At 39.5% G+C, this 16,312-nt stretch overlaps 1 protein-coding gene across 2 annotated transcripts in view; it reads right to left on the bottom strand.

Annotated features, from left to right (window-relative positions):
- elmo2 (engulfment and cell motility 2) overlaps positions 1–16,312 on the bottom strand; it is a 58,462-nt gene that overhangs the window by 20,359 nt on the left and 21,791 nt on the right. The window contains exons 2-12 of one of the 2 annotated variants that reach the window (XM_026240787.1): positions 15,591–15,682; positions 15,267–15,307; positions 12,613–12,685; positions 12,450–12,500; positions 12,201–12,370; positions 11,856–11,955; positions 10,351–10,496; positions 3,676–3,754; positions 3,271–3,321; positions 2,071–2,193; positions 1,127–1,246 (exon numbers count right to left, since the gene is read on the bottom strand). In XM_026240787.1, coding sequence (XP_026096572.1) covers positions 1,127–1,246; positions 2,071–2,193; positions 3,271–3,321; positions 3,676–3,754; positions 10,351–10,496; positions 11,856–11,955; positions 12,201–12,370; positions 12,450–12,500; positions 12,613–12,685; positions 15,267–15,307; positions 15,591–15,677 — 1,041 coding nt within the window. In that variant the 5' untranslated portion in view covers positions 15,678–15,682. Of the gene's footprint in view, positions 1–1,126; positions 1,247–2,070; positions 2,194–3,270; positions 3,322–3,675; positions 3,755–10,344; positions 10,497–11,855; positions 11,956–12,200; positions 12,371–12,449; positions 12,501–12,612; positions 12,686–15,266; positions 15,308–15,590; positions 15,683–16,312 lie in introns of both variants that reach the window. The other variant, XM_026240786.1, reaches the window with a different exon arrangement.

Consider the following 16,312-nt stretch of genomic DNA (forward strand, 5'->3'; position numbering starts at 1 on the left):
AAACCACCCAACGTATCACAGGGACACCACTTTCTGCAATTGAGGAAATCCAGAGAAAACACTGTATACGTCGAGCTCGCAGCATCCTTAAGGACTCTTCTCACCCTGACCACGAACTGTTTAACCTCTTGCCCTCCGGGAGGCGCTTCAGGAGCCTCCGGACAAGGACCACAAGATTCAGGAACACTGAACACACACTCCTCACCCCTCCTCATCACTAAATCTGGTTTACCAACAAAAAACAGATCACTTGTTATTACTTGTACTACTGTCTGCTAATCCAGAATACTGAATAATCCTTTTGCACACTGGAATATTTTTCTATGCACTTTACTTTACTGTCCATTGCACTAGTGTAAATGATGTTCATATGTTCATAGTTTCTGCTTATAGTGTACATACACTTATTATATATTCCATCTGTATAGTATGTTCATAGTACACATATCTGTATATCATGCTGATAGTATTTTAAAATCTGTAAATTATGTCCATAGCCTCATCTGACACTGTATATTCTGTACTTACTGCTTATTGCACTTCCGGTTAGATGCTAACTGCATTTCATTGCCTTTTACCTTACATGTGCAATGGCAATAACGTTGAATCTAATCTCATCTCATCTCATCTCATCTCATCTCATCTAATATAATATATTTATCATTTAAAGAAGAAACCAATCCGATGAATAGTTGACATTTGAGGCTTAATAATAATATAGAAAATATTATAGACTGTTTTCAGATTGTTTATTTTCATAATTTCAAAATACGGCATGCAGTTGCATGAAACAATGGTATAAACATCATTCAATGTAAACTGTGATAATCATAATTAATAATCGAAGTTTCAAGGTAATAGTCGACAATTGTGATTTTTGCCATAATCGTGCAGCACTAATCAAACCATCACACACATCAGCACATCTCCATCATTGATCACCATGAAACCATTAAACACATCACATCACATCACTATCACCAAATATCAATCCATCATATCACATCAGCACATCACCACCACCGATCATCATTAAATCACACACATCAGCACATTACTATCACTGAATCATAATTTAAATTGTTTTTATCACAGATTATAACATGAGCAGACACACATCACTTACAGTAAAGCCCAGCATCTTGTAGTCTTTAGTGTAGATGGCTTTCCTCTTTTCTGTTCCACTGGGATCATTGTCTCCATCAAATGCGATTCGTCTGAGTTCAAAGATGATATCTCTTTGTGTCTAAATATTAAAGATATAGCAAGAATATTAAAGATGCAAGCAGCGATGAAAAGGCTATCACACCCGGTGGCTTTAGGAAAACAGCTAATGTTGGGCAAAATGTATTTAAAGTGACAAATATAAGAGGAATGTCTCAGTCATTTATATGTGCCAAACTTCCTACTGCCAGTTGGTGGCGCTATGAAAGTAACTGAATGTTGGTGTGGAGATGTCTTCCGACCAGGACTTAGAAAGGCTTTCGAAAGGATTTCGAAATAAGCCAAGAGGAGACTTTTGTTAAAGTAAGTAAATTTTGTTCCTGCATTTCATCCGCCTGCACAACTTCTGCATACCACAGTCAGCGGAAGTGAGAATAAGGTGCTTATTACATTTTTAATATGAATATTTGTCTTACAAAAATGCATGGATTCACTCCAGGAGGCTTTTATTCACCCCTTGGAGCCATGTGAGGGCTTACCCCCATTGAAAGCCTTGGAGGGGCAAGGACAATTTGTAATATAACCCTGACTGGATTCTTCTGAAAGAAGAAAGTTGCATAGAGTACACCTAAGATGCTTTAAGGTTGAGTAAAACACAGGGGTAATTGTAATTTTGGGGTGAACTAACCCTTTTAATGTCGTTGTTTTATCTTTGTTTTATGTGGCCGGCTGCATTGACTCCATGCAAAAAAAAAACTAACAAAAAAAAAAAAACACCAAACAAAAAAATGATCTATTGATGTTTCACTCTGCAAATAATTTCTGTCAACACAATAAATGCATTTATTAAATTGAACCATACATTGTATTTCTCTCTCTAAATTAAAGCAATTGTCATTCACTTGCCTGGTCATTTGGGTCCATTTTGGTCATCATGCGTTCTTCCAGAAGGTTGAAGGTCAAAACCTGAAGCACGTACAGCTGATGTGCCATTTCAGCTTTTACCGGTCGATTCCCTCGGATGATGTGCTAGAAGGCAAGTTTAAAAAGACAGACCATCAATGTGTTTCCTAAAACAACACTCATTATCACACTGCTCCTGAAGAACTATAAAATGGAGAAAGAAAACAGATCTGATCTGGATACCATCAAAAGGTGCTCATTGAGAAAAATAAAAATGTTACAATTTACTAAAAAGCATGCAGTGAAACAATAGGCATGAAAAGTTCAGGCCATAATTTTAGCTTCTGACCGAGTTTACGCATCACACATAACATTTACAGGAGGAGAGCATTTAAATGAATCATGCAAGGTGATTTAAAAAGGCTTCCTCTGGTCAATTTACTGGTATTTGTGTCATTATTTAACAGCCAAAAAACCTGTCTTGACCTATTCTGCAACAGTATTGTTAGTGAGTCACCTGCATTTGACTATCATCAACACGTTCTTTAATTTGCTCATTGTCAGTAGATCAGTACTTTCCACTCCCATCCACACACATAATATTGGGGATTATAGCACTTTCACGCTAATATATCGCTCTGTTTAGTTAATCTTATTACATAGTCAACTATAGGGTTAGGATTAGCATTAGTGCTAGCTGCTTGTAATCATGCATTATTTACTGTTACTGCTATATAAAGTACAGGATATTTTAAACTAAAGTGTTTTCAATTACTGCACTGTTCAATTGATTTTACAAAAGAATTGCAACAATTGAAAAAAAAAGTAAAAGTGATTGGCCAACTTTTGACACTGGTGTAAGGCAAAGCAACTATCATCACTTGTGATATTGTTGACTGTTATGATTTGTCTGTTTGTTATGGTGTTTGATCTCCATAATGACAATAACTAAACTAATAAATAATCATATTAATTGAAAGGTTTAGCAGAATATGAAAAAAATGCATGCACAGAATTCCCCATTGCTTCATTAGACTGCTGTTGGCTGGATTTGTCACAGGTGAAATCACATCTGATGTGCTCTGAATCTGCAGTTCTTTATTAGCAGAAACATTTAGCAACTCTGTCTGAAAGTGTTTAGCAAGTAATAGAATACCAGTAACAAAGGCAATCTGATGGCATTATACATGGATTTACACTTACATTGAGTATGATGCCACGGAGGTGTTTCTGAGCCAGTGTACTCGCCATCTCCTGCAATTAAACACACACACACACACACACACACACACATCAGCTGGTCTGTGAATGTCTGAACCAGACTATCACCACAAACACACAGCACAGACAGAACCACGGCAACAAATACACAACAAACTATGGAGTTTTGAGAGCGTCCTACAAATTAATTGATGAAGAAAGTCACATTGTTTCATTCCTGAATGAACCTCATCATACAATTTCCCTCACAGATTCACTGAATGCTACACATCTTGTGTTACTTTTACATGTTAGATCTGCTACACTTGTGAACGATGGTCTGGGAACACATCGCTCAGGTTTGTGTCATTCCTGATATGACTGGACTAGGTTTGTGTGTGTGTTCACCTGGCGTCTGTCCTCTGGGGTTTTGAGGAACAGGGCGTTGATGAGGGCAATGGCATACGTCTGGATCTCCTGATTGGACCTGCAGGGATGGTTGTACACACACACACACACACACAGTTAGAGGTATCTTGCTCTTGAATTCCAACACTTCTGGACTCTAGACCATATGTCACTTTCTCACAGCTCGAGCTCAGGAGACGAGAGGGCCACGTTCAACCGGCATCACCACCACCATTGCTGGAGGTACAATACAATTTTGAGTGATGAGCTCTTAAGTGAAATTATTAAAAGGGTCATGAAATAAGAGAATACAAATATTATATTGATATTTATCCATAGGATGTTACCCTACAACTCCTCAGTTAAAATATAAATGATTGCTTTCTACCCTTCTGAAACGCCTAGATTTGAAATCAAATACTTAACAAGCGTCATTGTTGTATGTTATCAAGCAGGAGTGTTCTGAACAAACTCTTATAGGCAGGGACATGACGAAGAAAGACAGAGGCGTAATGAAAGAAACAAAAAGGCAACCAGGAATACAGAGAGCAAGAACAACAGCAACCTTTCCATACCACTACTGACAAAGCAACAAGGGAAACACAAGGGCTATAGGAGCCCGACGGATATATTGTTTTGCCGATATTATCAGCCGATATGAGCCTGTCGCCGATATATCGGTATAAAATTAATGAGTACATGAGAAAATGAGTACATGAATTACTCCGGGATATTGGTTTGTTTGAACTCAGAGGGAGTGTCAGCCACATTAAAAAAGTTATCAGCTTAAGTCATTTGTGGATTCATGCGTATTGGAGACGCGAACCATTTAAAACGATTCAGTTCGATTTGGTGAACTGGTTCAAAAAGATCAGCTTACATCGAATGATTCGTTCACGAACCGGATATCACAAACTGCTTTGATTTAAACTCTCTCTCACACAGACACTGAAGAGAAGACAATGCTGAATAAAGTCGTAATGTTTGCTATTTTTTTACCAAAATGTATATTCGATGCTTCAAAATATTCTAACGGACCCTCTGATGTCACATGGACTACTTTGATGATGTTTTTCTTACCTTTCTGGACATGGACAGTAGACCGTACACACAGCTTCAATGGAGGGACTGAGAGCTCTCGGACTAAATCTAAAATATCTTACACTGTGTTCAGAAGATAAACAGAGGTCTCACTGGTTTGGAACAACATGAGGGTGAGTCACTAATGATATAATTTTTGGGTGAACTACCCCTTTAAGTATTATTTTTATATGCTCGCAATATCAACAAAACTTAAAAACAAAGCAAATAACAATAAAGAAGAATACAATGCGACGCAGCTTAATCCAGCGGAGGATCTCATTCTGATTTGTCTTTTATTTTTTACTTATATTAGTGCTATTGTGACATAAACTTGTACACCTTCATTTATTAAACTTTTCACCAAACTATAATGCCAGACTAAATAAAGTGAAATCAACTGCAACATTTTTAAAATAGATGCAACCTTTCATTGCATCTAAATGTTGTAGGACTCATCAGTGTTTTAACTTGCATTATCCAGTGATTTATAAATGGTCGTACTGATGCGCAAAACGTCTCAGGTTACGAATGTAACCATGGTTCCCTGAGAGGGAACGAGACACTGCGTCCTCTGAAGGGACACTATGGGGAACACCTCGTCGTGACCCGTGTCTGAAGCATACTTTGAAAAACGCCAATGTGTTGGCCGGCGACAGCCTCTGACGTCGCTACCGGCGCGACTATAAATACGCGCCCGTGGGACCCGTCACTTATCTTCTTCGTGAAGCTTGCGTCCGAAGCATGGCAGGGAGCTAGAGGACGCAGTGTCTCGTTCCCTCTCAGGGAACCATGGTTACATTCGTAACCTGAGACGTTCCCTGTCAAGGGAACTTCGAACTGCGTCCTCTGAAGGGACACTATGGGGAACAGTATACCCACGCCGCCATGCTGAGGGGAGTGCAGGCCAGAATCATGGCAAACACTAAGTACCAACTCTACCATTTCACCGGGAGTCGCCCCTGGGACGGTTCGACGGCTGTCCATGACATTATCCCTTATGGCCAAAGGCCTAAGCTACATACCCAACTTACCTGAAGGGCCTCGGCCCGGGGTAGAGCTGAAGGCTTGGAATCACGAAAGATTCCTTTAAAGGGATACGGCTAAGAACTTAGCACTGTTTATTACCAAGTCTTGCCTGTCACAAAGGAGGGGCTCTCGTGGCACTCTGATAAGAGCAGCTCGTAGATGGAATGGCCCGGGAGCAGAGCAATTGGAGGACGGAACATACAGATGAAGCCTCGGCCACGCCTGTACCATGGCGTCCAGCCCCAATGGAGCTGGATGAGTCAGAGGAAGCCAGAGGGGATAGTGCGACGCTCTCTTGAGCCGCAAAACCGATCCACCCAGGTCTGGCCAATCTCTCTAACTCTACTTCAACACCTTGGTGCGAAGGCGCCATTCCCCGAGCCTCAGCCCCTGCCTCAGCAGGATGTCTGCTCTCACAGTGCGTCTCAAAACAGTATGTAGTACTGGAGCGCTCTGATGAAAAAACGAGAATTCAGTCTCCCATGAGAGGAGGACTCCGAGCTCCGAGCAGCATGCTCATAGGCGACCCTTTTAGAAAAGGGGAGCGCTGCTAAACTACCGTGAGAATTGCCCACACAGCCCCCCATGTTAAGGGGCGGTGCTTGAGGTGTATAACAAATACACACTGGTTGGATGAAGCCCAAGGAACCCCGGGGCTAATCATCTTAAGAAAGGGAACGAAGCGGAGCGCGTAACCCTTACCGTACAGGATTTTAGAAAGTGCGCAGAGCCTTGCGTGCACACTTACCACTTACGTGGATTTGAGAAAGTACACAGGCTTAGCGTGTGTACAGAAAAAAGTTACCTGACAACCACTGTATGTGGGAGCTCACCTTCAGAGAGACCTGTGAAGCCTACTATCTGATAACCACAATATGTGGGAGTTCACCAACAGAGAGGCCTAGAGAGGCCTACTACCGGTTACCTGATAACCACCTCAGTGGAAGTTAATATGGAACTCGACTCCAGGGAGGCCTGGTGAGGCCTACTACCTGACAACCACAAACCGTGGGAGCTTGTTTTTTTTTTGTTTTTTTTAGTGGAAACGCACAGCATGTGGGAGCTAAATCTCCAGGGAGGCCTGGTGAGGCCTACTACCTGACAACCACAGTATGTGGGAGCTCACCATCAGAGAGGCCGGGTGAAGCCTACTATCTGAAAAGACCACAATATGCGGGAGTCCACACAGCCCCTCATGTTGAGGGAAGCGATGCTTGGGGTGTATAACAAATACACACTGGTTGAATGAAGCCCAAGAAACCTCGGGGCTAATCATCTTAAGAAAGGGAACGAAGCGGGGCGCGTAACCCTTACCGTATAGGATTTTAGAAAGTGTGCAGAGCCTTGCGTGCACACTTACCACTTACGTGGATTTGAGACAGTGCGCAAAGTGTTCACGTGCACACTGACCACCATGTGGTTTTGAGACAGTACACAGGCTTAGCGTGTTTTTATTTTTATTTTATTTAAAAAAAAATATTTTTTTTTTTTTTTTTGCCGCGGCGCGATCCATAACCTCTAACAGCTCCCCTTACGCAGAGCAGGAGAAATGAGCTTCTTCACCACTCTCAAATATCTCCTGCTCTTTCTGGTTAGAACCCAGCAGAGCACTAACTTCAGTGTCAGAAAGGGTTAATGACAACGCATCTTCCTCTCGAAGTTCGCTCTCGTTTGCCGCCGGAGAGTGTGAGAGGAAAGTCCTTCTCTAAACTCCTCAGCGAGATCCACCTGCGATCCCCACGAGCTCATTCTCCTCCGTGCCTCGGCAACGGCGGGTCCTGAGCCGCGAGATCCAGATGACAAACGAGAGCGGAGCTTTTCCACAGAAAAACGCTCGCAGTGCGCGCAGATTGCCCCCTCAAGGACATCGCGCGCGTGCTCTTTGCCCAAACAAGAGACGCAAAGACTGTGTGTGTCATCAGGTGTCAAATAACGCTGACATGGATGCACACACTGATTAAACGCCTTGCTAGTGGATGCCATGATAACCATAATAGATCGCTCTTACCATTCTGGTCGTTTCTCAGATGCACGCTTCAAACAAAACAGTTAATGAAGGTGAAGAAGATAAGTGACGGGTCCTACGGGCGCGTATTTATAGTCGCGCCGGTAGCGACGTCAGAGGCTGTCGCCGGCCAACACATTGGCGTTTTTCAAAGTATGCTTCAGACACGGGTCACGACGAGGTGTTCCCCATAGTGTCCCTTCAGAGGACGCAGTTCGAAGTTCCCTTGACAGGGAACATGATTTTTACTTCTTATTTTTTAATGCTACATTTGTAATTTGAGGAATGTCATTTCATTGACTTTAGTAACTTTAGATGTTTTTCTGTCAGTGGATGTAAAGAAAATGCACCTCCAAAATCTTTGCATGGCCTTCCTAGCATTATAAATGCATGGCTGAAGTTTATTTTTAATGACACTCCTGAGCAGTTTCACCACTCACTGTTTACTGAATTATCATTACACATGCTGCCACTTTTCAAACATCTGTTGTTGAAAGATACAGCAGGGCCATGCATTTTGTGCTCAGAGGACATGCAGTACATCTAACACTATTAACCCTTAAGGCGCCAGGGTTTTTTGGAAAAAATGTTGTATTTTGACATCAAGATTTCAAAAGATTGTGGCTTAAAAGGGCTTAAAGATAGAGATCTACTGTCAATTAGAAAAATGTTTGGCATGATCGAAAGTTTATGAGGGGTGTAAAATATACTCATCTAATTTGCATATTATGATGTCACCATCTTGTATTTCATAATATTCAGTAAATATCAGATATTGAATTGATGTTTGAACATATTTGCATGTTTTTGTGTGTGTGTCTTTTTAATCCTCATTCCAAATTATCAGAAAAGAGGAAGCCAACAGTAAATCTGGAGAAAGTATTAAATTATTACTATATTACTACACTATATAGTAGTAAAACACATTAGCCTACTTTTTGATCAGTTCATCAGTAATGTTCAGGAAATAATAGCTATTGAACGGATGTTTGAACTTATTTGCAAGGTTTTTTTGTATTTAATCGTTGTTTTTTTGCTGTTGTTTTTTTTTTGTGTCTTTTTATTCTCATTCCAAATGTATACATTGTCGTGTATCTTTAGAAATAAATAATGGACAAACGGAGTCTTTAATCGCCTCAGATATAAAGTTATTCGCTGTCAAAGTGACGCCAAAATGAATGGGAGGTCAATGGGAATGCTAACGCAAGTGAAGTTCTGCTACAAGATGGGAGCTCGCGGCCGACTTCAACTTCCGGTCGCCTTCCTTGCCGCCTGGAGCTCACTTGCTCTGCTATTTCCTCGAACACTTTGAACAGAAACATGATGTTGATCTAGAATCAAAGTACTACATGTCTGCCATCTAGTGGAAGGGAATACAAATGAGATATCACACCATATGAGGAAATACAGTCTATTTTATTAAAGGGTAACTAAACCCCTGGTCAGAGCCTGACTCCACCCACTCTAGGCGGGAACTAGGCGGTCTTCCAGGCTAAGTGCATGCAACCACTGGCGCCTGATTGTAAAGTCTGCTGGAAAACAGCAGTGCTGTCGCAAGCACCAAAACTACACCTACGTACCATCCTGACCACTGGACAGATAAATCTACACCAACTTGAAGCTATCTTAACTGATGCAATAGTAGGCTACTAACTAACTATGCTTCTAACAATACTAACGTTACACTAATAACTAATTGACTACATAGGCTACACAAAATAATCTAAATAACTATATAAATGCTATGCTAAATAGATGCTATAATAGTCTATCATTTTCAATACTCGCAATTCCAACTCCTGACTCGCTACAGTGATTTTGACAGAACAAGATGGTTTTATACTGCCAGGGGGCATGGTAGCTCGTACCAAGGGGCGTGGTGAGCCGGAAACTGCTTACATCACCTGCCACCGCAAACATCCAATAGGAAAAATCAACTGCAGTAGCCACCGTTCAACCTGAAGAGGGCAGCACTCAGACGTTTTTACACCATATATTGTAGAATTAAAACACTTTATACTCAAATGTCAAAAAAGTTACTCGAATCAATGAACAGCTCTAATAAAGCCCCATTCTTACAGATCCTTGACTAAAAAAAGTTGGTTTAGGGTTTAGTTACTCTTTAAGTATGACGTCTTGTCACAATTTTGCGACTTTGGCGCTTAGAGGGTTAAGACACCAAGAGCATTATTGTATGTGTGTTGCTAATAAAATCGGTAGATACCAACACATGAGAAGTAATAAAAGCACTTTTAAAACAATATGCTAAGAGTTCAGCAACTAAGCAAGCTGAAACATCTCGGGCTCAAACACGCACAGCTCTCTCACAGCGCTTGCCATCTCAGGATACTAACATCGAGAAACTAATCTGAAAGTATGAAACTGCATTTCATGAGCCCTTTAACGGTCCTGTGATGTTTTCCTCTAGGTGTCCAGTCACACGCGGCCCTGTCCTCCTGTCACTACGTGAGTGTGTGTGTGTGTGTGTGTGCAAGAGAGCATGTGACCTGCGCTGCGGTGAGTGTGTGCGTGTGTGTGTGCGTGTATGTGCTCACACTTGCAGGTGTGCGATGAGCTGTGCCACAGTGGTCTCCTGAGCCACCCGCTGGTACAGGCTGTGGCTGTTCAGCACCATGCTCTCCAGGATGGCCAGTGAGCGCTGCAGAATGGACACGTCCACCATGGGCTGGTTCACGTATCCTGAGATCTGTCACACACCACACCTCAATCCCATCATCATTCACAGACAATCCAACTGAACACTGACCACAAATTCATTTGATCAAAAATACATAACAAAAACAAAAAAATCATTAATGTAAAACAGCTGTTTTCTATGCGAATATCAGCTTAATTTTAAACCGTGATTAATCTCATCCAAATTTAAGTTTCAACTGTGAACATTTGCACTCCCCTACTTTACTTCTGCACAAATGTAGAGTTAATTTTCATGTTTTATTTTGTATTGTGTTTTTTCCTCTCTCTGCTCTTATTGTATAGCTTTTATTTGTCTTATGTTAAAATGGCTTATCTCATTATTCTATTATTTATTTTAGTTTTTCTTTTGCACTAATTTACCAAGACAGATTCCTTGTGCATGTATACATACAGTACTTGGCAATAAACGTGACTCTGATTCTGATTATATATCTGTGCGTACTGTGTATGTTTATTATGTATATATAAATACACACACATACAGTATATATTTTGAAAATATTTATATATATAAATATATTTAATATCTAATCATAACATATTTATCTGAAATATAAACATGCATTTGTGTGTATTTATGTATACATATTAAATATACACAGATAAATTATGTTAACAATAACATATATTTTTTATGCTATGAATCGCAATTTATTTCTGTGATGCTCCGCTGTATTTCCAGCAGCATTCCTCCAGTCTTCAGTGTCACATGATCTTCAGAAATCAGAATAATATATTGATGTACTGCTCGAGAAACATTTCTGATTATTATCAATGTAAAAAAAAATCATGAAAACTGTGATACATTTTATTTTTCATGATTCACAGATGAAGAGAAAGTTTAAAAGAAGATCATTTATTTGAAATAGAAATCTAACTGTAACATTATAAATGTATCTATTGGTACATTTGATCGATTTAGTGCATCCTTGCTGAATAAAGTGTTAGTGGCTACAACAATTATTGTACTGATCCCAAATTTAAATGGCAGTGTATGTGCAAATAATTAGATGAACGGACTTATTAATTAGATTATTATTAATTAATCAGATACAGTGATCGTGAACTTTAACTACAGCAGCAGCACTTATCCCTGAACCCCCATTATGCATCAGACAATCATCTAGAAGATACTTTTTCCAATGCAAAAGGTCAATTAAAACGCTGGATGCATTCAGTTAAATCCTAGAATAATGCATGCATTGAAGAAACACACATAGAAGACAAGTTTACGATTTTCAGAGATGGAATTCCAGTAAAAGTCAATATTTTTTTGTTTTGTAATCAAAGCGGTTGAGAACGGCTACTTTAGAAAGAGACAGATCTGTTAAATGTGTTTCACACTTGCCTGTTTGATGAAGGACACAGAAATCAGATCCCAGGACACGATGCCATGATCCATGAGCTCCAGAAACGCTGTGAGAGTGAAGGCCAACATCTCCCCAAAACTGCAGATATAAATGACAGATCAGTCTGCAGCAGCATCCCAACACACGGACTGCCACAGATACGCCACGGGTCCCACATTTCCACTAATAATTACAAGCTAAAATTTGAAACAATAAAGAATGTATTTAGCATTTTCCAATCGTAAGCAAGTAATGATGCTGAAAATTCAGCTTTGATTCACAGAAATAAATGACATTTTATAATAAATTCACACAGAAAACCCATAATTGTGGAGGACTCGTACTGTGTGCCGCTCTCCACCAGCCGTGCGAGAGTCGCCAGGCCTTCCATGTTGATGAACTCGGTGGCGAAGGTGGGGTCAGCGGAGAGTTTGGCCAGCTCTTTCAGAGCCTCCAGACGCGCGTCAATCCCATGAGACTGGATGCGCTCCAGCAGCTGTCGAGCCGCTCGCATCTAACACCACAAGACACCACACACCGGTTAGGCTACAGCGAGTCTACACACTGATCCTCGTCTCCAGACTCAGACTTACAGGAGAGATGGCCAGTCTGAGGATGGTGCCGTTTTTAATCTCACCGCGGCTCTGAAACACACAGACAAACAGCTGCAACACCTCACTAGAGCTTTGTGTGTGTGTGTACAGTATATGAACACAAGAGGAGTATCATGAGGATCTCTGTGAGCGAGCGTCTGACCTGTTCGGTGATGTAGAGCTGCGGTCCGTCAGCGTAACGCAGGGCGAACTGCTCTGAACCCGACAGAGACCATCTACAACAAACACACCATCCACACTGACAGCTTTCCAATGATGACAGAAGAATTAGGGATGTAACTATTCGATTCATGATTTTTTTTTTTTTTTTTTACAAAATTATATTAAAGACAAATTATGAATCAAATTTGTCATTTTATTATTGCTTGGACATTTATTTGTGAAATTGAAATATAACTATAATAATATACCAATATAATAATATACCAATAACTTTTGATGGTTCTGATTTCTCTTTTGATAAAACCATCTACTAAATAACAAAATTTTAATCGAACGTTAATGCAAATAACAAAACTAAAAAGAAAATTTGAAACAAGCCCCAAATCAAATAAATAAGACAAATAAAGTAAATCTCTTCATATAAACAAAACAAGGTTTTGTCTGTGCTCTTTCCATTTAAAATTAGCATTTTAATCACGGTCCAAACAAACATGCCGCATGCATGAGCAGTTTTACATTTAAATTAGTTTCAAAATTCTGAAGCAAAAACGGAATGGTTTGAGTTTTGTAAAAATATCTGCATGAAACATGTTCAGTGTCAGATTCACTCTCTGCCAGCAGGTGGCGCTTAAAGCGTTTCCTTGGTTACTGCTGTAAACAAAGCAGGCTGCACTTATTAACTTTAATATGCTTCATACAAAATAATTACCATCTAAACTTGTCTAAAGACAGTAAGTTCCCCTCAGACACACACTGATATAAACTCCTACCCTACATGAATCATGATTTGTTCAGCATCTCAACCGATCTGAATCATCACATATTTGAATCAATTTTGAACCGCCTCGCGGTTAATCAATACATCCCTAAAATAATCTTAAACCCTTGAGAGGAAATCATCTCTAAAGATGTGAAAAGTCTTAAACAGCACGTTATAGGACAGAGTTAGACGATTTATTTAAACACATTCAACCATTAAGAAATTACAGGCCTGTTAAGTATATTTATTGTTTAAATTGACATCACAATTAGCATTCATAAGCTTGGATTTATTTTTATATTAACAATTATTATTAAACAACATGCTTGATGATTTTGCATAAACCACATAACAGTGTTTGGAAGATCATTGGAAGCCACAGAATGAAAAATAATAATAATAAGAAAACTCCTTTGTGACATTTATCTCAAAATTCGGACTTTACTGTATTCCAGTATTGGTTTATATCATTCACAACATATATGTATTTTCTTTTCTTTCTTGGAATTGTATGAATAATATGTCCTAAACGACAGTAATAACTAAATTAACAATATTTTAATATTTTTTTTTTGTATCACTGATATGCCTATTATTTATAAATCTCAGATTAATTATTTATAAACTCAACTATTAACTCATAAATGTCAGAATAGTCAGTTGAAATGTAAATTACTTTTTTATTGTTTATTTTGTCAGAATTCATTGTATATCTTGCAATTCTGAGATATATCTCTGATATAAAAAAATAAAAAGGGTTAATTTCTTTTGATCTCATAATTTTATAATGAGGAAAAAAAGTCTCAAATGCCTAATTTCTTCTGGGATGAATGGGTGTTCATATCCCTGTGATTTCGGAAGTAAAATGAAGAGAACGCTTCACATACTTGCACATCTATCTAATGCTTTACTGTACCATGAACAGGACGTTTTTACACTGATTCATTCATTTGATACGAATCGTCTGATCTGATTTGTGTTCAACAAGTTACAAATAAACAGAGAAAATTATCTTTGCATAGAGTTAAGCTTCATTCATTTACTGTATTATAAACGTATTAATTACATAAAGAATAACTGACGATGGGCCGTTGAATTGTTAGAAAAATAATGCAAACCCATGTGCATTACTTCTAATAATTCAATTAGAAGTCAGAAGTCAGAATAATTCAAAGCAGAGTCAATTATTCTGCTTATACTATGGTCACCACACCTCAAGACATCGAGCAGAAGATATATTTAAAGGGATTCGTCTGGTTTTTGTACTTAAATCACTATTGTGAGTAGGGATATTTCTTCTGCATCTCATCCCCTTTTCCTTGTACCAAAACATAATTTTAAAGCTGGTCAAGGAGGCTTGAGACGTTGATAGCACTCTAATGCAGTTATTAATGAAGTTTTTAGAGAGAAAGAAAGAGAGAGAGAGAGAGAAACTGCATCACTGTTATTACTGCTTTACTGTGCGAAGTGATATGGAAGTGTAATGCGGTCAGGAGAGCTGCCTGGAACTACTTTCGCCGTGCGTTTCCCAGGAAATAATTACACATGACCTCAGAACATTCGTCAGCCAATCAGATTCAAGCATTCAAAGGCCCGTAGTATAATAAAATATATATCACACCTTAAAATGTGATAACCTGCAAAACGTTCTAGCTGATTTAACCCGAACTGACCCCAGTTGATGTTATAATATATAAAATATAAACCATTACTGAGACACACGATAATCTCATGAATATGCAAATCTAGTCCCTGAGTGATGTCACAGATGATGGAGGCAGAATGAGTGAAATAACACTAGAGTTATTATAAAGAGCTGAGGTCAGGCTTCAGGTTGTTCAGATGGATGTCAGGGTGTTTAGAGACAGACTTACCCATCACACACTTCCCTAATGATGGACGCCAGCGGCTTCTTCTGCAACACACACACACACACACACACACACATTACACACTGAATCTCCAACGGCACATAGCTTCTACATACTACAGCAACCACAGTTACTATTTTTTTTACCTATAAACTCCCACAAATAAATGTCCTTCACTATCTTCAAGTCATTTATTCTATATGAGTATCTGCGAGAGTAATAGTACATTGATGTAAAATATCACCATGACACATTTTCGGGAAATGGTTCCACGGTTCAACAGCATATGTGTGTTAGTAACCCTCGCCCATGTGTGGTGAACAGTACCTGGTCAAATTCAATGAGCTGAGCGTTTGCACCGGGCCACTCGATGGCCACCTTCACGATGTCTGATGGAGGCGGCATGACAGGCATCGGCCCTGACGGCGAAAACATATGACATTCTTCATCACAACATATTTACACGGCACGAGAGCTGCACGAGACTGAGAGGAGAGGATGATGTTTTCTAGTAGCTGCGGCTCTCTGCTCTCCCATTGGTAGTCAGCGCATCACTTCCCTGCTCATTTGCATATCTGTCACTTCTCCAGCGGTCAGACACTGAATGGCGTCCGGTGGCTTTGTGTCTGTGAATCGCTGTCAGTGTGAACGGCACTCGTATCAGTATGCCACACACTCGCTCCAGAAGTCAATGAATGTGACGTGTTTTCTTGCAGAAATGCAAACAGATTTCCAGTTCTAGCAAGGATGAAGTCTGTCTTTATTTAAACACTTTTTTGTCATGAGTTGACAAAATGAAATGTAATTTTTTCATTGCAAGTGTAAAAATTCTGGTGTGAAAAAAAGATTATAATTACAGAAAGAGCAATTTGTATTTGAGCTCAATATTGTTCTGAAACAGGGGCGGACTGGCCATCTGGACGTTCTGGAGAAGTCGGCCTGCTGGTTCATCTTAAAGGAAAAGTATCAGATAAAGTGACACTGACAGCTGACAAAAGGGGTGCCAATGCAATCTATTTTTTCTTATAAGAAAATGAAACTGCCATATA

Source organism: Carassius auratus, linkage group LG36F, assembly GCF_003368295.1.
Source record: "Carassius auratus strain Wakin linkage group LG36F, ASM336829v1, whole genome shotgun sequence".
NCBI lineage: Eukaryota > Metazoa > Chordata > Actinopteri > Cypriniformes > Cyprinidae > Carassius > Carassius auratus.